The sequence below is a fragment of the Macrosteles quadrilineatus genome, unplaced genomic scaffold (assembly GCF_028750875.1).
Source record: "Macrosteles quadrilineatus isolate MER2022 unplaced genomic scaffold, UCM_ALF_1.0 Scaffold_6__1_contigs__length_79288215, whole genome shotgun sequence".
Lineage (NCBI taxonomy): Eukaryota > Metazoa > Arthropoda > Insecta > Hemiptera > Cicadellidae > Macrosteles > Macrosteles quadrilineatus.
In genome coordinates this window covers 33,605,823-33,632,698 of record NW_026542599.1, presented here as the reverse complement: position 1 = coordinate 33,632,698, position 26,876 = coordinate 33,605,823, and the positions used below count along the sequence as shown (strand labels likewise).

The 26,876-nt window shown below is 36.3% G+C and overlaps 1 protein-coding gene across 1 annotated transcript in view; it reads right to left on the bottom strand.

The window, feature by feature from the left end:
- The window catches only part of LOC128996432 (protein prickle-like), a 52,051-nt gene that overhangs the window by 12,408 nt on the left and 12,767 nt on the right, over window positions 1-26,876 (bottom strand). Inside the window, exon 2 of the mRNA XM_054421757.1 lies at window positions 24,115-24,307. Coding sequence (XP_054277732.1) covers window positions 24,115-24,307 — 193 coding nt within the window. The remainder of the gene's footprint in view (window positions 1-24,114; window positions 24,308-26,876) is intronic.

Sequence of the window (26,876 nt, the reverse complement as noted above, 5' to 3'; positions counted from 1 at the left end):
TAGAGATGAGAAGTACAAGTGTACCTATAACATCAAGTATCATGTCAGAGAATGAGACAGTCATGAGGAGGCAACTGATGCAGCAACTGTCGGACTCTGTGTCTCTCTCCTGCTGAGTTGACATACGGTATCTTGTCCTCTAGTAGAGATGAGAAGTACAAGTGTACCTACAACGAAAAATATCAGTTTATTAACCAACGAGAACTTTAACTAAAGAGTATGAATGAATCTAGAAAAGGGCATCGGAAACTGTGGGGGATGGGACAAGAACAAAAGGAATGGGAAAGAAAGAGGAGAATAAAAAATACAAAACATTAAAAAGATAGTAAAAAGTTAAAGCGAATGATTTTGATTATGAACTAGATTTCGTCGATGATATAGAACGGACCATAGATAATCGGTCCCGACGATTTTTGATCAATGCTTGAAATCGGGTGCAAAACCGAGTGCCAATTGCCTAAATCTTTGACTAGGGTCAATTTGTATCAATGACCGGTTCCACAGTGCGACGGGTATGGTGGTGGAAAGATTTACTAAGGGGGGGCAGTTTGAGCAAACATTGTTTGAGGGATGAAATGAAACTAATATAACATAACCTAACCTAACCAAACTTGCTGATTATGATCAAATTGAATGAAGGTTTACTAATTGAATCGATATTTTCAATCGATATAAGGTTAGCCCAGTTAAGAAATTGTAACCGGTCTCCATGACATCCTGTTCACTACACCCCCTTCCACTAATACCCTCCCCTGAATCACCCTTGCTTTGGAAAGTCAAATGGCACTCAGGCCTACCTGACGGTTAAGACAGTTTATAACCCCCATGGCAAAGAATACAACGGCACTCACTCCGTTTCCCCTTGAAATCTTATTGAATTCATTGATTCAGATTGATTTGCACATGTGTTGGTTCGGGTTATGATTATGTTGTATTGCAATTTACTTTATACAAAAAATTACACACAACTTTCTATTAAATACTTAGCAATAGGACGAAAAATAAAGATAATCACAGTACCTTTTCAACCGTTACTCAATTGAATATTTACTTTAAGTCCTATTAATGAAGCATACTACTAAAATGTACCACGATTTTTAAGAATTTGATTTTAAACTCCCCATTTCTGAGCGCTTTGTTTGAATGATACGTTGAAATCCATTTCCCCCATATTTCCCCTTTAGTAATATAAGTGAGAGGTTTAATTTACGCACTGCTTTACAATATTCAGTTTTAAATTACAGAACGAGGACATGCTATCAACTTACGTTGACTTTTATGGCCCATCTTTAGTAGCCTCATTTGCTTATATATAGTGACACAGTTTGCAGCTTCCAATAAATTCTGTTTAGTTTTGCAATCCATACTTAGATTAACTTTCACTAATAACAGTGAAATATGTTATGGGAACTGCAGGCTATGAGTGTCATGATGCAGGGTTTTGAGGGAATGGAAAACGTGTCGTAATCTTTGAGTGGATTTATTTTATACCGAACTAATTATATTTTCAATTTAAAACACACAACTTGGGTTATTTACAATAAAATATAAAAGACAATTTAACTTGTAGAGGTCGTTTTTTTAACAACTTTATCATTGATAAATTTATCAATATTAGTACTCTGTATTAAGAGGGTTCCACCCGCCGGCTGGTTACCACGTAAAGATGGTCCTACAAAAAAAAAACCCGTGGTATTATTAAAGTGTTTATCGAGTTGAAATAAACTGTAAACTATTCACAAAGATCCAAGCGATTCACTGGACGAACTGAAACTTCGTAATTGTTTTTTTAAGTATTTACAAAATTATTTCGAAAATCCGTAAATTAGTCTTTTCAAATGTTATTTTAGCTTCTAAATAATAGTTAATAGTAAACATTAATTTATCCTCATCCATTGCAAGCTCTGATATGTTAAGAGCACAAAAAGCACACAATCATTGGAAACCAATTGGTTTTAGAGTGTTGAGAGCTTGTACCGTAGAGGCATGTTTAACTGCCATCTTGCATTGATCAGGTTTACATTAATTGAACGTGCTTCTTTCATCAATTTTATCATTAGGCTTATTATAGTACACAAATCTGTAACTTACATTTGATTTGTATTTTAATTTTAAATTCACTCAACCAGTATTTCGGCAAAACAAAACTTAAATGTAATTTAATTTCCTTAGCTACCCTTTACAGATTAAAGATACAGTAAAGTAGTTATTGTTTATAGCTTTTTCTTTTACAAAAGGTTGGTGAAGTAATCCATGAAGTTCAACTTTACATGAGATTTGAATGATGTTTTAAAGAAGTACTATTGAACCTAATATCCTCATTTAGGATAGTGCCAAACATGCAATGATATATCATACATATAAATTCATCAATAGGCCTACTTCTAATTCCAAGCTTAAACTGCGAAAACAGTGGAAACAATTTTTATAATAGAGTCTGACGCATATATTGCTAATCCAGCCTATTCACTTTTACTTTTAAATAATCTTACTACAAAATCCCATAAGGTTACGAAAACATAAATGATAACAATGCAGAATAATCAGCTGTTTACAAAAGACATGTTTTGTTGGCGTCTGTATACGCTACCACCACAAGAACCCTTTAAACCCCACACTCGGACCTAACCTCATTGAAAAGCAAACGTGAAGGTGGGCAGCTGAAGACAAATCGACCATCACGTGGTCTTGCCCATCGGCGACAGACTAACCTTGTAAACCAGTTTTTGATCAACCTGTTTTGTTACAATGCCCCAAAAACACTGAACAGTAGAATTATTGTTTAGAATTTATATAACGAGTGGTTATAATCCTCGTCTGACAACCAAATCGTCACGGGTTCGATCATAGGAAAATTCTGAAATTGACGAATGGGCTAATAATAAATTATCTTGGCTTCAAAGAAACTAATCTTAATCAGTAACAAAGCTTCATGGATTTTATCACTCCAATGCCTTCATTATACACTCGTCCTGCATTCATATTCAGTAGAAAATACGCACTTATGTGACGTTGCTAAAAATTACAATTTAAAAGTGTCTTAAAAACTTCTATGATTGTCGTTAACACTATTTACAAGAGTTGCGTACACTACTTTAGATACGACAGTGTTTTAATTACTAAAAACCACTATTTGTAACATCTAATGAAGGTTATGTTTTTGTTTATAACCTCTCATTGCCACTCACAGTGATACAACGAAACATTGTGCCAAACACTAATTGCACCACTCGACAATTAAATTTGCGTGAACAGCTGATTGGTTGAAGTTAGAATCATAAGTATTTTACTTCTTCTCTCTCAATCCTTAAACCTCATTGGTCCGTTACCTGTGTTGTTATGAGTTGATATGAAAGTAAACAATGCTGATATGTGAAACGTTCAATTCTAAGAGATGGACTGAAACGACTACTTTAAAAAACGGTCTTAGGTAAATAAAATTTTCAACCAAAAGTAAATTTTACAGTGGTAAAACAAGGTAAAAAAACATCCTTCAACAAGCTTACCCCTTACTATGTCTCATCAAAAAAACATATCTTTGACGATTGTATAAACTCGCCGTAAACCTCTGCAAGTATATAATCCTCGGTGCTGGCGACGTATCTCTGATTACAAACTGGTTTTATATAAATTCACATGTAAAGAAGTTGTCAAAAGTATTTATCTCGTGTTACGAGCGAAGCTATCTTCAACTAAACATGCAGTTTGCAATAAAACACGTCAGGAATTGTATGAGCTCGTATTAATTATGAAAAGTGTAATAAACCAGATGATTTATCGACGTGGTTCCGCCAACCGCCGTACGCAGCGCTGTGTGTGGTTGTGGAATAGTTTTTCACGTACAGTTACGTTGATGGTTATGGTGCTTTTTGTTTATGATGGACCATAAACAGTTTCCCATTCCCAAGATAGTTAAACATGTAGCGTCGAGTTGGAAACACAAAGAAAACATCAACTACAATGATGAATTGACATTTAGAAGAAATTGAATTATAATCACATAGAAATGTACATCTATGCACCTTGTGGACTAGCTTTGCTATGAGAAATATTGTAATTTAGTAGACGTTCAATTTCTTTGATGAATTCGTAGTTAGTTTTAGAATAAAAATGTAGCTAAATCAAGCTGTTGTTAGAATGTGCAGCTAAATACAGTTTTGATAAGCGATAGTTTTAAAATGTGATAATTAGGTTTAACGATCTGTGCTCACTAAAGGAACAGCAAAACGTAATAAATAAAGTGCCTGCTCCAATAATTGTTTTATATAAGTACATCACGTGAATAAAATGGATAATTTTTATCGTTCTGTTTATTTCACAAAAATACTAACATGATAGTAAAATATTTTTGCAATAAATAAGTAAAGTATTGATACTTACGGTGTGTACAACGTAGACGATTTAACAATCTCAGTCTTTGTACACACTAACCCCTTTACAGCATCTATATATTAATTTGAAACTGTTTTTCTTTGTGACAGCTAATTTGAGAGAACGGCTGGGTGTAGAAACTCGGTAGGCTCTGCCCCAGTGGTCTTTAAATTCCCATCCCATGTTATTCTTATGGAGGAAAAACGGGGTTTTGTCACAGCTAATTACAGAGAAAGGCTGGGTGTAGAACCTTGGTAGGGGTCTCTATTCTCTGAAGAGAGGTCTTAGTCTGAAGATGAGCCATCAAAAGAGAAACAAGGTAAATTCCCTTGGGGCTCTGCCCCAGAGGCCTTTAAAGTTCCCTCTTCAGACGTGTTTACATTACGACCATATGCATACATTTACACTACTTTTGAATGAAACAGCTGTTAATATTAAGATTGTGATTTACTAAATTTGTCAAAATTAAGTATTTGCAATGGTTTTTTTCTGATTTTAAAATCGATTTTCTTCTGCATCGTGTCATGTTTTGCAATATAATGTTCTATTACCAAATCAGTGGAAAATCCTAATATCACAGTAACTCTTAAAATTATTTCTTATGGAGTTAACTTATATCTATTGTATGGATTGGTTTCTGATTTTTTACCACTTCTTAGAGATTACACGTAGCCGATACTTGGTTGGTGTAATTTTTTAAATTACAATGGAAAAAAGTTAGAAATACTGGACAATTTGATATACTAAAAATAAAACTGAATTAACACTGTGCTACATTTCTTGAGCAATAATTGAAAGAGCCGATTTGCAAACAATGGAAACAGGAAAGTCATAGAACACAACCAAGTACAGTAGAAGAAATAGAAATAATGTTTGTTTTTTTTTCAATTATAATCGTTATTATAGACAACCTAATGCGGCTATGAGTGGGGAAAATTTGTAGAAAACACTAAAAAACAAGGTCAGCTTTTGGAAAAAGATAAGATATTTACAAAAAATTTTGATTATATCTAACTGCTGTGTACATCTTGAGTATTTCCACAATCTTTGAGTCGACTCTTAGAAAGTCATCGGAAATTATTACTGTTATTCGTTTTCAAATAACGCTTGTAATGCTTCACAATTGCTCGAATTCGAGCAACAGGTACACTAGTATTTAAATTAAACGTAAACTTTACTCAGGCATCAAAGGACATGCCAACCCCCCTCCACACCAAATACACAATAGCAACATCACACACACATACACACGCACACGAGGCAATCGTCAGCTATTATTATACCGTCACGACGGACGAACCATTTCTTTCTCCTTCCTCATCAACCTTCAAGCCAAGCGAATGGATTGCCTGAGGAGTCTAAAATAGCATTGTAATTGTGAGTGGCTGGATAGCCAATGAAGACAGAGTAAGGACCTCAGCTACAGACTAGCCGTACCTGCTAAATAACTTGGGGTATAATGGTAAACTTTAAATGTAATCAAATATTGGTTATGACTGACTATAGCCACTCCATTGAAGGATGTAAAATTTTTAACACTTGACTACGTCACACTATCTGTATTTTTAATTTAATCTGCCAGTCATTGAAGAATATACTTCTGCAAGTGTGATTACTGGAAGTGTGGATATCTAGATATAAAGAAAGTAAAGATTTGTATTATTTCGCATGATGCAGCCACTGAGCGTTCGGTAATCAGTGTGCTGCAAAGACATAAGGAACCTTTTTCGGGACATAAACTACTTCAGTTTCATTTTTTCAATTCAGTAAACAAGTTTTGTATTAAGATACCTGAAAACAAGAAGTTGTTTCTTTTAATCCGAACAAAGAAAAATGTCTAGGTCTGGGTCTGTGTAGATCACCTATGAGCGCATTTTGAGGTTGCCTAAGAAAGACGTGATGATATTCTCTCTTATAAAAACCATTCCCAAATGTAAAACGATGCAATTTTCACAACTCGGTTGGAAAAAATTGTATTGTTTCTTAAAAACCTTGTAGTAAGTTCAATTATGATGTCTAATCGTTTATGTCTAACTGAAACGTCGTGTTTTTTTCACATTAACTCCCACTCTCGAATGTTACAAGATATTACTGACTGACTCAGTTAACCGTGTTTTAATAGGTTTCATTTTAAGTCTTGAAACGTATAACGTTGAAAGTTTAAAATTAAAGACCTCTAGCGTAGAATTAACAACCTACCTGATGGTTTCCGCCTACAGTGCCTAGTTACACTCTACACTAGTTACTGCGCAGCTACCTGCCTTACACCTACTTGGTCAAATGTATAAAGTAAGTGTTCAGGCCGTTAGAAGATGGATGAGAGTTATTTTTCCTCAAAGTGCTATCTTTAACTATGGATAAAACTATATGCAAACCATTCTCATGTTAAGTTTGTCTCCAGTTTTAAAATTAAATTAATTATATTATTGTTGAATTATAAGCGTTCACTGTCAATTGAAAAATCTTACTTTCCACCGTACCTATATAATATGACTTTTAAATTTAGAAGACACAAAGATATGATGGTCTTTGGGTATGTATTTTAAGATCGTGACTGCAAAAAGGGGAAAGTTTAACAACTTTGACAATGAATAAAACTAGATTTTCTTCATTAGTGTTTGCTCTTATCACTGATTCTTCTTGTGTCTTAAAAAAAAATAGAGACAAACAGACACTGAACTATAGATCTTTTTACGTCATACTATTTTTACGTTATTTTTCAAAAGCTAAGGATAATTTTACAGTTAGCACACTCTGTAAGCAGCTATCAACAAGGTATGCACTATGTGCATGGAAAATTACCTACAGTTGGACCTGATGAATTGGATGTGTACAGGTACAGTACTTCCTAAGTTTACAGAAACTGGGAATACTACACAAATCTACTTTAGTATTTGAAGTAGAATGTTCAGTACTGTTGGAATAATTTCTCCATTTCTATCAGTATTCAACTATAGAATAATTGACCCTTTAACGAATATGATCTCAAGTACAACGTATGATTTCTTTCTTGACCCCTTTACCCAGGTATGACTTATAAGCTGGACACTAACACTCCTTGGGCCTACATAGATTTATCACAAACTAGTTTCTGTGAGAGGAGGTGTAATGCAAGTCAGGTTTTGCGTCAATTACTTGACATCCGGTGATTATCATTATGCAAATTTAGGAGTTTCTGGAAAGCTTCTGGTCGACGCTGGTCTTGGTTTTTATCGTAAACAGATCACAGAATTTAGGTAGCATCACAGTTTGTTTTATGTACCACCTTATCATCGTAGGACGCTAGGTTCTATCCCGGAACATTTTTACACATTAATTCAGGCTAGGCATGATGGTCGTGGAATTATCGCACGGATAAAATCTATTGGCGGTTGGCCAGATTTGAACCCGGTGCCTCGGGCTCCGAAGCCCCACACTCTACTGCTAGACCAGGTAGCACTACAGGTAGCTTGTATCTTCCCAGTAAGTATTATGCTTTATTGGCCAAACCGATATGTGTAGGTGCGATGCTGAGAAATGCAATAGGGCAAAGGTCCATCCAGAGACTGTGTGGCCGAAACTCAGATTGTGACTCATAAGTAAACGAATGTCCTTGAGCAAACCTGATGGAATAGATCAATATCACAAACTATAGACGGATGAAGCTGCATTTGCATTAACTTGCATAAGGCTAGTCAGGACCTGTCATGTTTTTGCAAATTCTATTGCATTGTTTTAATGAACTTGATACCGGCAAAATCACCATAAATATTTTAAATTACATGTCATTGGTATGTGTTGACATAGAGTAAAAAAGCGCCGATGTCTCGCTTAGCATTTCTACCGTTGATACATGTAGCATGTGATATATAATTATGCAGTGTAAACTTTAGTGATGTAATGAAAATCATAAAACCTACCTTGAAATATGATGAATAATGTTTATTCCACCTAATGCTCAAACGTAACCAACATAAACTATACATAAAAATAGGCAACATAATTTTAAAATAGGACGAGAAGACTACTTGTACTGTTTAAAGTCAACGCCAAAAGGTTACTTAAATGAAAAGAATCTCTTCTCCAACTCATTTCAAGAACTTCTTTCTCATTCAATTATCAATTATCAATTAGTTAAGATGGGGACGCCACTATGTGCGTATTTTAACCCAAATATGAGTGAAGGATGAGTGTAGGATGAGTGGCGCGATCTTGTAGTCTTGTTAGTGACTAAGGCCGACATGTTCTTTAGACACAGCTGTTAATTAATAGCCCATACAGCTAATGGCAACTAAGGGACCTACAGTTTATAGTGGAATCCGAACCACATTTTTCCTTGTAATTTACGAATTGGTCTAATTATCATTCTAATTCGAATTCCTGAATCTCGTGATCGATTTCGCAACAAATGCACCCACGTATTTACATATTGAGGGTTCTGAAGGTCGACTTAGTCTTCTAGTCACGTGTGCAGGACTAAGGAATGATACGAGACTTGGAATATATCAGGGAAAACGATATTCAATATATGGAAAAATGTAATAGCACTATCCATTCTTGTTTAACGGGTCTGGGCACGGAAATGCCATACATACTGATGTAAACAATGTCTGGGAGGTTTGTGACATTGATCTTGACATACAGCTGTGTTATGAAATGTACTGAATACTCATAATACTAGTCAAAGGTTGTACCGGGGATTAAACATACTATCTTGTTCACTCCTCATTCTAATGGATCAGCTAAATACGATTTGAATGCTAGAGTGTTCGTTGATGTCTAAAATACACTTCTTGTTTTTGCGTCTGTATCCTATGCGTATCTTTCAAATTATTTCGACCAGGTAAAATTATACATTTTGTATACTATTGCCTGTACTTCTGTTATTTTGATCAGATATGTGTTATAAATTTACATCAAGGCATTCTCGAGGTCACGGGACGCGAAACACATCAAAACAGATTTCGATTTTACAGTAAAAGAACAGCCAACTTCTGTATTGAAAACAAATTGTGGCCATTCTCTATGCTGGGAAATTATTGGTAGGATCATTGGAGTGGGGTTTTTAGGCAGTATTATTGACGGTATGAAAATACAATATATAGTCAATTTCAGTAGTAAAAACGTAAACTAAAACTTTAAAAATGTTTAAATACAATTTAGACCCACGATCAAGAGTACGGTTTGCCAAATTTATGATTTAAACTTGAATCGGCAAAATGCAATTCATACATTGCCAAATAGATAGGCTTACATTTCACCGCGATTTTTTCACATCATACAAGTTCAATGACGGATAATTGTTTACATTATTAAGACTTTCACTCCAATCAAGTATGTCATCATTTGAATATACAGTAAAACGATGCATAATTCGTTCATAATGAGAAAATTCTGAATTGCTGTATAGTTTCGCATCTGGACAAAGCAGTCCTTAGCATTACTATCAGATAAGTGACCCTGGCCAAAAAATCTTTCATATATAGTCAGTAACAAAGGTACAAACTCATCCACTTAACACCTATCCTCATCCTCCACTCATCTCCGTCAGAAAATACCCTAACTTTTGTGTCGGTGACGTAAAAATGTTATCGAATCAAAAAAATCACAGCTCAAATTTAAAACTAGTTTATCTCCCAAGTATGGATTAACAAACATACTCCAAATTCGAATATCTGAAAAGAAATTCATGCAATAGTTATTTGTGTAGGCCCAACTAGTGCGACTCGTGCGTAATCATCTCTCTTGAGTGCAGCAAAGGCACTTATTTGCGCTCGCATTATTCCTATAGGTTAAATCCAAGAACGAAAATATAATGTTAACGCGAAACGACAGGTCGTAGTATCAATACTCAAAGGCTGTGAAACGCTGCACCAGCTTACGGTAGCCGTAGTAATATTGAAGTATTGCCAACGTATTTTCAAGCGTAAGCGTATTACGTGCCTTATAAAACACACGGTTTTGTGTTGGAATACTGGAGTGCGGCAAAGTAAAATGAGCATTGTAAAATAAGTGCGGAAAAGTAAGTAAACGCAGCAATCAGCTACTTTGCACGCAATAAGCAGTGGAGTCTTTGTCAGGTAACTGTATAGCAAATTTGATAAACCTTAAACATACATAAACCAGATACAGTAGCTGTACCTAAGATTTTAGAGTCCGCACCTTCTAAGCAGAAAACTATTGTTTCCAGTCCAACATCCCGACTCTAACTTGTCTGGACGGAGGCCAGTTTTTGTCCAGTTGTCCAGTAGCTGCGGCGGCGGCGTAGGAGGACTGATAACATCTCAGTGTCGCTGATAATGGCTAGTGACGTGTCTGTAAACCAGTTCTAACGACCAGCCGCTCGTGTAATTCTACGCCATTGATTTACCTCAGCTAATACGAGAATCTTGAGGAGATATAATGGCTTCAGGTGACTAGTTGTGGATTGAACTTACGGTTTATCATGCTTATGGATGAGCAGGAGACAATTTATAGTATGTTTCAGTATAATGTGTTACAATGTTGAATACGTTTTGATGTTTATTTTTGTTTCAACGAATTTCCGACATAGAAAAAAGCTATTGCATCCCAAACGATATTCAATATATGGAAAAATGTAATAGCTCTACATCCTTGTTTAACGGGTCTACTATGGTCTACTATGTGTTAGCTAATTGATTTTGCTTACTGTCATTTTCAATAAAGATAGTTACTCGTTGTGCAAACTATCTTATTACAGATCAATATGTTTCATAGTTTGTAGAGAAAGACACATTAGCCATATAAGGTTGTAAACATATTTATTTGTTGTATTATATGTTATGTTATGTTGTTGTGTTATATGTTATATGTTGTACCTTACAGTTTCGTAAAAATTACCTGATAAATAATTTTAAATACCATTAGGATATTTCTCTCTGAAAATAATATACTATTTAACACTTAACAAAAAGTTGTGTAAGTTACATCATGGCTCTATAGATTTAATTAAGAAAAACGCAGGTACGAATGTATAATGACGTTTATAACGTTCAGCTGCAAAATGTAAGTACATCAAGAAAACATTTTTTATGTACTATATATAGGTAATTTTCTCAAAGCACACTTTAACATCGATCAATCTTACTTGTATCAGTCCGAATATCTAAAGCGGTTAACATTTGGACGGGCTTCACTGTCAAACCCAGAAGGGATTACAGCAGATCAAATGTTGGAAGATCTCTGATAACGTCTGAAGGATGATCGTAGGGTAGCGAGCGGATCAATGAAGTGGGCGAAACAGCTATTGTTATGTCTAGGAATGACGTGAGTTGTAGCTAGAGATCAGATCCGTCTCTACTGGTAGCGGTGAACTGGTGTACTTGCGAGTGAATTAGGTATGAATCTTAAATAATTTCTACGTCAATCGTCAGGAGGATTTAGCGAGAAAATGTTATAAAGGACAGTTTATAAATTTTTAAAATGTTAATTAAGTGAATGTTTCTATTCTGTATGTGTAAATAAGAGAATGATTATCTTAATTTTGTTTTATGTTCTCGTTCTATTTGATTACATTCCATTTCACACAATCTCATACAGTACAGTCGAACAGGAGTGAAATCATACTACTCAAGGTTATTTAAGGATTTCTTCCATCACGATTGGTGGAAGCCTCTTGGCAAATGTTCATGCCGTTTCGGTATCATAAAAAGGGGTACTTTACCAGATTCTAATACCGTCCTGAGGTTTAGTAGTTTCTAATGCAATATTTAAAGCATTTCAAGATTATTACATAAACTCAACCTTAGATGGAAAATCACAAAAGAAACCGCTCATAGAGAACAGTATATTAGTACAAAACTATAGTTATAGCTGTAACAAAAATGAGCTTAAAACCAAAGCACTTATGTAATGTGAAATCGTTTATTTAATTTTCATATTCTAAAAATCACAACTGGCCTTGTAAAAAATAGTACAAGTGTAGACCTTTCGAACAGTGCTGGAATTCGTATTTTTTCATACAGTATTCGTATAGTCCTAATAGCACCGCCTAAAATACTAACTCAAAGTTTTAAAATATACTTCTGTTTTATAAGAAGTGGGTGGTCACTTCATTACGCATCGATCTTGTAATTTTTTTAATTACATACAAGCAGTTTCCACACAATTGTCCTGAAAGTGGCATATTTCCCGGTTATTCAATAGCTAGTTACTAAGCTCAGCCCTACATCATGTTTCGGGCCTACGTGCGGAGCGTACCAACACTAAGTCATAGACCACCCACACTCTTCAATTACTATGTACAATTTCATGAGGCACTTTCACTATCCAATCCAATAACGTTTTGATTTTACCATCCAACACCAATATCCAATAGCGGACAAGATTGGCCAAGTAGATTGGGACACTCTGGTCATGTAAATCCCAGTTCAAGTCCAGTCAATTACCAATGAATGAACCTTTAGCTGTGTGTTGTAGGTCTTCAAGGCGAGGAATACTATCTATACTAAAGATCCGTCTAGAAGCCTTTTGTGATATTGTTTGTGGAATCTAAAAACCACAAGGTATTTTTGAAACGTTATGTCTACTTATCTTACGTCATCGATGTAATGTCTTGTATTGGCTCGCTCTTATAGTATTAGTACGTATGGAAACGTGTTAATTATCGATATACAGTTTATATTTCATCGATACCTAGCAAATCAGCAATCGACCATCGGTTAGCTGACTTATAATGAGATGTCAGCTGTTACCGAAAACTGGAGGGATTAATTTGTTTACTGAGTATTTAAAATTTGCTCAAACCCGTTTCAGGTTGAGGTTAATTGCCTACATATATTTTTTTCAAGGTATGATTTTTTATAATAATAAAATATAAAATATAAATAAATTGTTTCGATAGTTAGCTGAATAAATTAAGGTAGCACGATTTGCTAGCCTATTTATTGAATATTGGATAAACGGTAAGTAGTTTTTTTTTTTTTATGGAGAATCCTAAGTTTCAGTTTCAATTTTACTGCGTTCAACTTCAGGTCTATGAACACCCTATTAAAATCATTGCTTGGAAATAAGGTTTTGTAGTTTTGTATTATCATAAATAAAGAAAGATACAACATTCTGAAGTAATCCACGCTGTGGTACAGTATTAATTACTTCTTTCGGGTCCGACATTGAGTATACGACACAAATCAAATGTATTGTATTCCCAAAACTCCTAACTTCAAATACATTTAAGGACGGCTTTAAATGAGCTTGAATAATTATAGAACGGTATTTTAACACACCCCTTTACACACGTGCGGCTACTGCTTTCTTTGAATAGATAATAAATTTTCATGAGTTTGAGCGAAAGTCCACGTTTGGTGAAAGCAGCTTGCCTCACTGCCCGCGGGTTACAAGGCAAGAATTAATTTGACTCAAGATGAATCGCCACCGTATCCAGGGTTAAACGTAGCAATAAATCAGTTTTTCAACACCAATATATCTGTGTTTGACGTTTTCGTTTCAACCTTTATAATGAGTTGTAGTAAAGGTGTGCTGCATGGTGTTCTAAAAAGTATTATTATGTATGAAATGAAATTAAACGAAATGATATATTGTCGTAAAAACTAACAGTTTATGATAATCGTCTAAAGAAAAAAGAAAATTTAAGATGGCTTGGTTTTATAACTATATAAGTTATTGTTACATTATTATAGTTGCAAATTATATTCAAATTTGTATTAATTTGTTTCAGTACCATTCACCTTAGATACTGAGGACAAAAACTCATCTACCTGGACTAACTGTAGCCAGTGTTTTCTTATCTTACTTTTTCTATAGATGATAGCTGAGCTATAGTTTGAAATTCCTATATAGAAAGAATACTACACTAATGTCACGTATTCTTGCGTAGCTTCCTCTACAAGGCCACGGCGAGACAAAATCGGCAACCCCGCAGTCCCGGCCTACTGTAACAGCTGTTGAACTCATAACGGAGCGTCTGCGCAATGGTTATTACTGTTACCATGACAATAGGCCGCCGGTGCGACGTTGCCACACCGACGCCACAGACCCGTCCTACTGCAACAGCTGTTGAACTCATAACGGAGCGTCTGCGCAATGGTTATTAGTATTACTGTTATTACCATGACCATAGGCCGTCGGTGCGACGTTGCCACACCGACGCCGGCTTGTAGTAGGGGGACTTTGTAAAAAAACGGTCAATGAAGGTGAACAAACTCCACTTACGTAGAAATCTTAGCACATTCGTCGTGATAAGACTTGGGGAGATAGTATAATTGCTGAGACAAGCTGACGTACAGGCCGCCCCCGCCTACACAGTACTAGATAACACCTCCTCGTCATTAACATAGGCCAGTGATAATGGGAGATTACACAACCAATGACCGTCTACCGCCTGCAGAGGAATGTGGCTGGTAGATACTACAGGAGTTATTGCTCTATTAATCTCTCATTGCGCTTCAGCTGAATAATTACAAGTTACATGGACGGTTGGTTGAATTATTGCCGTTCGAGGAGTTAGTAGATGATAATGAACGATAAGTGTTAGAAAATGTTCACTACCAACACATAGTTTGATTTGTAAAAAATATGGTAGTGGTGGTCAGAAATACTGGCTGTTTACAAGATTTGTTTTCAAATTTAATGCAAAAAGTGTCAGTTGAATACTTATGATACAACAATTTGTCATCTTATTACTTTTGATATTTTAATTTTTTTGAACTTTGATGTATAATATCGATGTACCAATAAAAACCTTAAAAACAGAATAATTTGATTCTTACAAAAATGGTTCAAACGATTTTGACTAAAATTTCGCATTTTATGATCCTTTGGGACATTCCCAAATGTTGTAACAAGTAACAATGAAAAATATATTGTAATTTTGGTAGTTTTCCTCATACAAACTCATTTACTCCCACCGCTTACCGATTTTAATTGTTGTGCTTATGAGAGAATGTATGTGTCAGTTTGCCGATACCAATGTGACAATTTTATACTAGCCATACTCGATGATGTATAAGAGTGGGATTATATCCTTTATATGATATATTTTAAACAAACAGTTCGAAAGAAACTAAAACAATTCACAAGTGGCATAGCCTCCACATCGCATCACAATTAAATGCTACAGTTCCCAATTCCTTAAGTATTTAAAACAAAAATGGAAAAATATGACTTGCACCAATGTAATACTGTAATATGTTGGTACTTGCTGTAATAGTATTCACAAATGCTAGCAATCTAAGTCACACTATTCCTGTATCTGCTCTTCTAACCCTAACCACTCACTTCAGACCGAACCATTCTTTCTCTTCAGATAATACGTGAGTTCCTGAACTATTCTCACTGTTCAGATAGATAATACGTGAGTTGGATCTAACGTGAGTCGGAGGTGCCTTCTTCTACACTTCTAACCCAAGACCACTCACTTCAGCCTGAACTATTATCACTGTTCAGATAGATAATACGTGAGTTGGATCTAAGGTCGGAGGTGCCTTCTTCTACACTTCTAACCCAAGACCACTCACTTCGGCCTGAACTATTATCACTGTTCAGATAGATAATACGTGAGTCAGATCTAAGGTTGGATGTACCTTTCTTCTACACTACTAACCCAAGACCACTCACTTCAGCCTGAACTATTATCACTGTTCAGATAGATAATACGTGAGTTGGATCTAAGGTCGGAGGTGCCTTCTTGTACACTTCTAACCCAAGACCACTCACTTCAGCCTGAACTATTATCAATGTTCAGATAGATAATACGTGAGTCAGATCTAAGGTTGGATGTACCTTTCTTCTACACTACTAACCCAAGACCACTCACTTCAGCCTGAACTATTATCACTGTTCAGATAGATAATACGTGAGTTGGATCTAAGGTCGGAGGTGCCTTCTTCTACACTTCTAACCCAAGACCACTCACTTCAGCCTGAACTATTATCACTGTTCAGATAGATAATACGTGAGTCAGATCTAAGGTTGGATGTACCTTTCTTCTACACTACTAACACAAGACCACTCACTTCAGCCTGAACTATTATCACGGTTCAGATAGATAATACGTGAGTCAGATCTAAGGTCGAAGGTACCATTCTACAACTCTAACCCAAGACCACTCACTTCAGCCTGAACTATTATCAATGTTCAGATAGATAATACGTGAGTCAGATCTAAGGTCGGAGGTACCTTTCTACAACTCTAACCCAAGACCACTCACTTCAGCCTGAACTATTATCAATGTTCAGATAGATAATACGTGAGTCAGATCTAAGGTTGGATGTACCTTTCTTCTACACTACTAACCCAAGACCACTCACTTCAGCCTGAACTATTATCAATGTTCAGATAGATATTACGTGAGTCAGATCTAAGGTCGGAGGTACCTTTCTACAACTCTAACCCAAGACCACTCACTTCAGCCTGAACTATTATCAATGTTCAGATAGATAATACGTGAGTCATATCTAAGGTCGGAGGTGCCTTCTTCTACACTTCTAACCCAAGACCACTCACTTCAGCCTGAACTATTATCAATGTTCAGATAGATATTACGTGAGTCAGATCTAAGGTCGGAGGTACCTTTCTACAACTCTAACCCAAGACCACTCACTTCAGCCTGAACTATTATCAATGTTCAGATAGATAATACGTGAGTCAGATCTAAGGTCGGAGGTGCCTTCTTCTACACTTCTAACCCAAGACCACTCACTTCAGCCTGAACTATTATCACTGTTCAGATAGATAATACGTAAGTCAGATCTAAGGTCGGATGTACCTTTCTTCTACACTTCTAACCCAAGACCACTAACTTCAGCCTGAACTATCATCACTGTTCAGATAGATAATACGTGAGTCAGATCTAAGGTCGGAGGTACCTTTCTACAACTCTAACCCAAGACCACTCACTTCAGCCTGAACTATTATCACATTTCAGATAGATAGTACGTGAGTCATATCTAAGGTCGGAGGTACCTTTCACCGTGTACGAGTGTATGATGGCAGTATCACATTGCTACACACCCTGTATATGGGCATGACACCTACAGTCGTGACTGTAGTGCTCTTGAACTGTGGCGAGCTGCATTCTACAGTAACTCTAACTGTGTCGGTAGTAAATAGTTTGGAATCTATGTTCAGTTGTCTGGAGATATCAATGCTATCACCAGTCACTATCCTGAAAAAGTAGAAGCTACTGTAGGTATAGCTGGACATTCCATTCACATGTGAAAAATGCAGACAATTGCTTAGTTGAAAAGAGCCAAAGAGTGCACCAAAGTAAAAGTATGGTTTATAATGAATCCTTTAACTATTTAACTTGGCCAATATGGAAGGAAATTTTTTTACTACAGCATCTTTGATATCTCATAAATTATCCCAGGTAAACAACTAAGGCAAAAAATATATTCGCAGGATACTTTTAAGTTTTAACTTTTGTTAGTTTGGATAACAGCTGTTAATATATGTGGGATTCGTAACTTATTCAAAACTGTATTGTAAAAGTCACCACGTGGCAACGACCACACAAAAACGTCTTGAATCTGTCGATGGATATTACATTCCAGATTCATTATTATTTCACTGCATTTACTAGACGCTACTAGTTTAGAAATTAGAATGCTTGGGCTAAAATTCTTCAACCTTAAAAACCTTTCTCTGTAATAATGTCGTGAACTGGTGAGGACACCACACATATTACTCTTAGCTCTAGGCAGAAATGACGTAATAAAATCTTGTTCTTCACCATGCAAAGCTGTATTTGAAGCCATTCTGGTGGTAACCCTCGACAATGATACGTCTCAGCACATTTCTCGCCGGTTGCTACACTTAACGCACGTCTTTACAGCGAGGCTCGAGTAATGGCAGCCTCGGGGCGCGCATAATGAGGTAATGGCTGAACGGCCCTGTCTAGAGGCTAGCTACAATACGTATCGCCGGATACAACACCTCGTCTTGTGGAATATGTGAAGACGTACATAACGTGATATAATATACTGTCAAGTGAGGTACATGAAAACTTGAGAGTCACAGACACAGGAGTCTTCCCTCAGTTGTAGCCCTATAGTCACACTACTGAGCCTGTCGTCACTCGAATTCCAAGTTCAATTTTCTACATCGGTTAGAACTGAATTAAACAAAGTCCACACCTAACTGGACTGCTTAAATAAATGTAGACATTATTAATAAAATGAAGTTTTATCACGTAGCCTGGTAAAAGGCTGCACACGGGTAACCTGATGTATTGAGTGGCAAAAGGAGTGGTAACAAAACAAATGTTAAAAAAATAATGAAATTTGTATGATTTTAAAGGAGGAAAACCCCATATTGAGCTAGGATAATGTAGATGCATTAGAGAAATGCAACAGTGACCAACGCAAACGATCGCCAGAAAGATTAACAGTACCTCCACAAAACGAGAAACAAAAGTCGAACAATGGTTCGGATTCCAATAATGACTCAATAATTTTGCCGCTAAATTCCCCGCTAACCGCACGGTAAATCTTCGATATCGCGGGAGATCGCAGAGCGAAGATCGCGCACGATGAAGACATCGCAGGATCAGATGAAGGATAGAACCTGTACCTGTCTCGGTGACCTTTGCTGTGGTAGTCGTACATCTTGTATTCTCGCGCCAAAGTCCGGGACTCCCGCCAAAAGACGAATGTTGGGTCATGTGAACACCGTTATATGGGGTTATTTATTTATTGATCACGCGTGAACGAACGAGTTTAAACATTCCTAGCAGATTTGTGGGATTTGAATTATGTGATTAAGATTAGAGGGGAGATTATTATAGCTATGGGGACTATATTGTATAATATCTTTCTCACATACACTACATTACATTTTAAAGTACTCACTGCACGTTTTTCACTGCAGGTCTTATTATTGCACTGGCTTTAGAGGGAAATATGTATAGCATCCATATTTGAACTCCTTGAATTTCTTAATGTGACATTTTCATAAAATGTATACAATGAGCTAATAAAAAAAATACAGCTCGTTACTATGCCTATTCCCTACTCTGAATATAATTGAAAAGAACAGCAGCCAGTGCTTATTTATATAAATTTTAGATGATAAAGTTACATCATGACGTAACAAAACTGTATTTTCTGTAAGTTTGTAAACTAGTATAATGTTTTTGCAGTATGGGTGCAGTAGTAGTACATTAAATAAACCGCGTGCAACAATTAATACTAATTAATAACTATTGTATTAAGCTGTGAAGGAAATTAAAAACTATTTAAACAATGTATTTGTTTATAGATATATTTACATTGCTATCCGTTGTTTATATCGGTGTAGGTATACTCTCCGGTGATTATAAATAGTTATATGTTTGTCTTTAGCATATTTGATACATATATATTAGTACAGTGAACTACATTCAAATGTCATTTCTCTTAAATGTCTAATCAATCAAAAACAAATTTCAAAATTAAGAAATTTTACAATTAATTTCTACGTTGTACAACCCACTTTAACTTTGTCCAACAAAATTAAGAACATCATCTCGCTAAGATTTATAAATGAAGGAAGACGTTATTCTAGCGCCCCTCGCTTGTGTTAATAAGCTTAATTAAAGTAGCTGACTTCAGGCACAAGGGTCAACACAGGTTTAATATTAACCACCTCTCTGAGAAGAAGCTTACTGGAGATACACTGCTCGAATTGGGTTTAGAAGTTTAATAGGATTATTATGGACGTCACGCAAATTTGGATTTTCAAATATTATTAGAGATGTTTGACTTCAAACAGACAGTTTGCTCCCATTGTTGAAACTAAATGTGTATTTTCAAATGGTTGTTTAGTCTCCAGATTGTACTTTAAATTGTTTAAAATTCCTGCATTTTTTAATACTTGGTTGCTGTAAGAGCAACTAGTTTCAAGGTTTCAGGTACTTATTTTACTTACCTGATCGTCAACAGAGTTCAATAAACGAAACACAATCGAGACACAAAAACATAACATGGACATACTTGAAAAACCAAAGGATATTGAGAAAAGCGAACGTGACCGAAGTGAAGGTAAATTCTAGACTGGCTATCAAGGTGGCCTATCTGCCTCTGTCCTTTTAAGCTAAGAAAAGATTGACAATTTCTCCTTCGGTTCTTTAAAAATAAAAACCAAAATTCAAACGAAATAACTGTTTTATTTACTACAATATTATAAGTTTCTAGTCTATCTGCATAGTTAGCAATCTTTAACGTTTTCAAAGGGAACGACCCAAACCCTGGTCTTGTCACCATCTAACATCGACCTTTAGATTATATGCATCATTAATGTTGACCCAATGACACTATGCATCTGAGCCCAATAACAACCACTTGGAATCGAACCAGCGATCTTCAGGTTTAAATGCGAACACTAACCTCTCGGCTATCCTATGAAGGGTTTGGTCTTCGAATTTAATCTAATTTAATAATTTGAAGCTGTATAGTACGTCTATTAACTTAGCCGATGAGGTAAAGGTGACTTCTACTTCTACTAAAAATTGTATTTGTTTACACATTTATATGATGTCAGTCTTTTTTATCCTACCTTGAATAAGTCAAAGCATGTTTTAAACCTACATTCGTTCGTCGTGATATTCCAGTCCAGTGAGCTGAAACCCTACTGGATGCACTACTGATGCTGTTATAGGACTTTGTCCTCTTCAGCCAAAAACATACAGGCATGTGTGGTAATATTATTACAGTTAGGAACAGTTACGCTTTAACTCACTATAAAAGTAGTGGTGAAAGCAGCGATAACATACACCTCAAACGAGCAAACCCATACTAACTAGTCCAGCTACCAGCGAGTTACTGTGTCCCTCTTTGGTACAGTACAATCTTCTGATTCCATACCAATCCTTCTACGACAAATTATATCCAAACAAAACTTTTGACCTAAAACATTAAACGTATATACGTAACCGACCAGAGTGGCGTTCAAATCAAGAAGTCGTGATTTTCTCATTACCTTTTAATGACCACCGTACTGATGGAGAGGGGGGAGGCGGCTCCATTACACGACAAAAGGAAAGTGACTGATAGTTGTAGGATTGTGAAAGCTGTAATTCGAACTGTGTGGCGAGCGAGGTAATGTAGCTATGATACTCTCACACCTGGAGATTGTACACACACACACACACACACACACACACACACACACACACACACTCACACACACGCACACACACACACAGTCCCAGACCTTTCTCAAGTCGCTTGGTCACTGGTCACACACCTTGGTATCGCAAGGATCATTTGTGGTCAGAATATTGAATGGCCTTCACTCCTCTCTATCACGTTTCAAAAGTCTTCTTGTTTGCGCTTCGAATCGGGTTTCACATTTTTTGTTTGCAAAGGCATGAACAACTTGATATGTTGAAATCAAACACTGTAAAGTTTGGAAGTTTAAAGAGTTTTAAGGAAATTTTGGGCTATTTCGTCCAAAAGAATTATCATTCGCTATTTTTACAGCAGAAAAATAATGATTAAATAAACTATATAATATGTTTACAATCGTACTGTTGACTAACAAAAAGGTAATTACATGTAAAGGATGGAGAGTGAAGATCGATTTCGATTGGACCATATGATCATCAGACCCAATAGGAGAATGAATACGCTATTGGGTCTGATGATGATTGGAGTGTCCAATCAAATCGATCACCACTTACCATCTTTTATATGCTTTTACCATCTTGTGAGTCAACAGTCTAAGTGTAAATATATTATTACAAGTGTTATTAGACGTACTTATTGTTTTCAAGAAATTAATGATTGACAACAGCACACACAATCAGATACTACAAAATAAGAAAAGTCTGGTCCTATCCATAGTCAACGATTTGACACATTAGCATTCATATACATCTCAAACTACGTCCACAAAGTCTGCTTTTGTTTACAATGATTAAGTGATCGCAGAATCAACAAAACACAACCAAGCTACCGTTCCCTTCCAGAAGATATGGAACTTGCACAAAAACTCGTCAAATCTGTTCCCGACACTCGCAGCCTCAGTCAAACTGTGCTGAGTTATTTGCACATCTGTCGCTGTAGTGGTTAGCAAGTTGAGAGGACGTCGGCCAAATTGAGTCATAATTCATCTAGACACTCCCCGTACAGTTCTGCGTAATTAAGAACATTCCTGCGGCATATTCTAGTGTCAGATTTATAATAAACCTGTTCGTAATCAAGGAAACGTCGATGGCCGGATTAACTGTTTTTGCTCCGTACATCCACGATGCGTTATGTAGATATTATGATAATGCACCGGATTTGACTCTGAACCTGAGCGATGGAGATATGTAAAACGAGACTTGGACAATCTCATGTGATGTTTGTAAGGATGATGTAATGATTGGTATAGTTTGGAATAAAGTTAATAGGTAGTAATTTCCTAAATTTGTATCTGAATTTGTCAAATGTATGGATTCCTCCAAGTAATAGAATCGATGAAGATTTCAACTACATGTTTAAATGTAAATCCATGTACAATTTATTTTCTGTGAGTCGTCTTGCTTTGCTTCCCAATCCCCACTAGGACTCAACTGTCATTAATAAATGCAAAGGAAAGTGAGATTTACTCTAAGTTTCAATTCAAAATCTTCTGGCATATAAAATACAATCACCCTGCTTACAAACTATGTGATTATATATTTAAAAGCTATATATTTTATAAAGCTGCTGTGTAACGAATAGTATCCGATATTAATTAACTACATGCATTACCGGTGCACTAATGCTATTTAGATCAACTCTCGAGAAGGAAGGTATTAGAAACTACCGCAGGAGATTAGTTGTCTAATAGCTTAATTAATAAGAACCGAGCTCAATATCCTTTCCACTTCAGCTTGACGTGTATCTTGCTTACGTGATAAAAAGTAAATTGAACCTTAAATTGGAAATGTTATTTACTTGGGCAAGTAACCAATGACTGAAATGATAAGGCGGCAAGGTGTTCTGAAGTCAAGATGTTCCGTTGTCAAGATGCTCCGTTGTCAAGATGTTCTGTTGTTAAGATGAACCGTTGTCAAGATGTTCTGTCGTCAAAAGGTTCCTATCCCCTTTCTATTCAGGACTTGGGATGGCTGGCCGTGACTTCATAAACTCAAAACCTTAGCTTAACCGGAAGATCTTGACGTCAGATTGAAAACAGGTTAACCTAGCCTTAGTTTAGAAAGGTGTTATTCATATAATGGAGTAATTTAATTTGTACAGTCAACGTGGTTTTCAAACCCGATTTTCTGCTATTTTCGTGGCCTCGGAATTTATAGCGTTATTATCACAGGACAGGCGCCCCAGGAGTCCTCGTGGCCCGGGGGAGGGGGGTTGCACGCTCACGGTCAGGGGTTGATAACAGATTGCTCTATCAATAATCACGACATGCTTCAGAGAGAACTGCGAGGGACCACAGAGAAAACAGTGAACTGTCGAGGTTTCGCGATAAATCGAAAGAGTAAAATTAAGTAAAATTAAGAACTTAGTAGACGAAGACTAGGTAGAACAAGGTAGATAATTGACATATTGGTCATTAAATATTTATATCTATATGCTTTTTCGCCCTCAAAATTATCAGTGTTTTTGATTGGATCCTTCAATAAGACTAAGCCTAGAGCCTAAAATGTTTCTATATAGTTCAAAGGAATATTAGAAATGATAAATAAGTTATCTTAATAACTGGTGGTCCCTAAATCATGTTTCTATCGTAGTTGATTTGTAGACAGCATTAAGTTTGATTTTAGATTATTATTTTGCAATTAATTATTACTAAGCTTTCTATTAATACAACATGTCTTACCTGATCAGGTCGAAGACCAGGAGGGACCCATGTGTACTCCTCGAGGGCGCAGCCAGAGTCATCGTCAGAGTGTGAATGTCGCTGAGGGTCGAGAACCTTGCCTGCCAGTGGGGCGGAGTCCGGGGGAGGCAGCGACATGGACAACGTCTGGCTGTGGTCCTCCCTGGGACTCTTACAGTTGCGGCACACCTTCCTGTAGACACAACAACAGTGATTACAACTGAAGTATAGAACCTTGCCAGCCAGTGGGGCGGAGTCCGGGGGAGGCAGCGACATGGACAACGGCTGGCTGTGGTCCTCCCTGGGACTCTAACAGTTGCGGCACACCTTCCTGTAGACACAACAACAGTGATTACAACTCAGGTACTGAACCTTGTCAACCAGAGGGGCGGAGTCCGGGGAAGACAGTGAAATGGGCAACGTTTGAGTATGATCCTCCCAGGTACTATTACAAAAAAAAGTCACTCACACATTAACCTGTTTTTACAGGTTATAGAGGTGTGTTATACAAGTTTATACAGGTATCTAAGTCCCGTGCTCTATAAATTAGACCAACTCGCTCTCCCATATTTACAACGCTAACGTAAACTTTAGTTAGAGTATACGTAATTCTAATCCTGTCTACGGAATTAACTTATATCTATTATTGATAATAAAGATGCGAATTCGAGTAATTTTCATTAGCCGCATCCCATTTTACAACTCACACTTTACGCAGGTTTTACAGTTTTAAAAGTCAGATATTTACGACACGACGTTCTCATATTTTATCTGCTTCAGAGTCTCATTAGTCTGGAATGACTCGTCCACTCCGTTACAATAACGAGGCCAAAAATCGCGCATCTCAGTGCTTTGGGCGCGAAGGCAATAATTAAAGCCCAGAAAGGGCCATTAGCCCACTAATCAAGGGGAGTCCTCGTTCTACTTATTGTTTATGACATTTTTATTATTATTGCCAACGTTGAGGAATGAAAATGAAGGATTCAAGATGGTTCAGTTTTTGTTTAGGGTAATAAAATGCCTAATGACTGGCGTAATGGATTTTTAGATTTGCATTTGCATTTAGACTAAGAAAAAGTCCGGCGAAGTTTTGCTCATAGTTTACGATAATGACTTCCTTCCTACGTTTGTACGTTGGAGCTATATTTCTCGAATTTGTGACCTGGTTTTTATGTTTACAGCCCTTATAGTTCCCAATCTTAAACACAATTTCACGATGTATCACGAAGCAACCAAATTGTGATAATCTTTAACATCCTAGTCATATTATATACTTTACCTACGACCGCTTTAAACATGCCTTTTCAATTCAGTTCTTAGATCTGAAAATATTCACTTAACTTAATAGATTATTAACTTGTTTATTTACATAACAACATTGTTTTGTTACTTTACAGTACAAGTTGGGGTTCAAGGATTGAGAGAAAATAAGTACAATAATTGTAATGATTTGAACGTCAACTTATCACCTAAGCCCAATTTAATTGATTATGCAATGAGTGAGTGGTTGGGACAATGTTTCGTCGCATCAAAATCAGTGGCAATGAGAGGTTATAAACGAAAATATAACCTCACTTGTACTGTAATTAAAAAACGGTTGTGGGTAAAGGAGAGTGCGCAACTCACGTAATTAGCCTTTATGTGATCGTTGCGTAAGCTTCTATTAAATGTATACAAAATACACAATGTGTTATTAGCCGTAGACAAAACTTCGTTAAAGTGTATTTCATTGATTATATATATATATTTATGAGTATAAGTATTGAAACAGAGGTTAATCCAGTTTTCATTAACAGATGAGTTGAGTTAATGAAATGTTAACCGTAGGATACAAAGATAACTCAATGATTTCAGAGGAATGTCCTATTGATTAAGTTTAAAAGTGCTACCAGAACATCCCCGGCAGGACGAGGCCACTAAGGTAAGTTGTTTATGGTTGAGAGGGAGGGATGATAATTATCTGGTAATCCGAGCCACCCTAACCTCTTCCTCTTCAAGCCAAAGTATCATTTACATTACGTTACCAACGTCCTTGTTTGACTTAAGTTGTTTAATTATAAAATATTGAGAACAGTTGTTATTGGATACGTCGGATACAGTAACTATGACATATTTTATTTCTTTTGACGGAATAATGTATGATTACCGGTATCAAAATGTTCCAGAAAAAATACGAGTTCAGGGGATATTCCAAACTCCTTGCAGACTTCGTTTAGTAGTAAATCTAAGGGGACGTCAACAATTTAGTATGTTTGCGGTGAAATTGAGCATGAGCCTGAGTATAAAAGCTAGTTTGTTAATAGTTTGAGTACAAATATATTAAAAGTAATATAAATAAATATAAAAAAGTGTTATAAGTCTTATATTTTACGAATGTTCTATTAGTGTTCTTTTGTAAGGAAAAAGTAATAATGAATTGTAAACAAGAATATCCACACAGCATCCGTGAAGTCGGTATGTTCTACCCACTATGTATGCATCCAATTCAAAAATGCAACTAGGCCTAAATTAAAATGTAATTTTTCTAGGGAAGGGGTGGCTCCAGGAATATATTTTTGCGTAGGGCTGATAAAGATCAAGAAATAAATTGGGGGACGAGAGGTTTGAAGGCCCTGCCCTCCCCCTGGAGCCACCTCTGTATTGAAGTTTGCCTAGCACTAGTAAGAGGAAAATGGAGAACTACGGTAGAATAGTAATAAAATTCCTGTCGTGACTTTTGATTTATTTTAGTTGTGTAACTTTAAAAAACTCAAACTCAAACT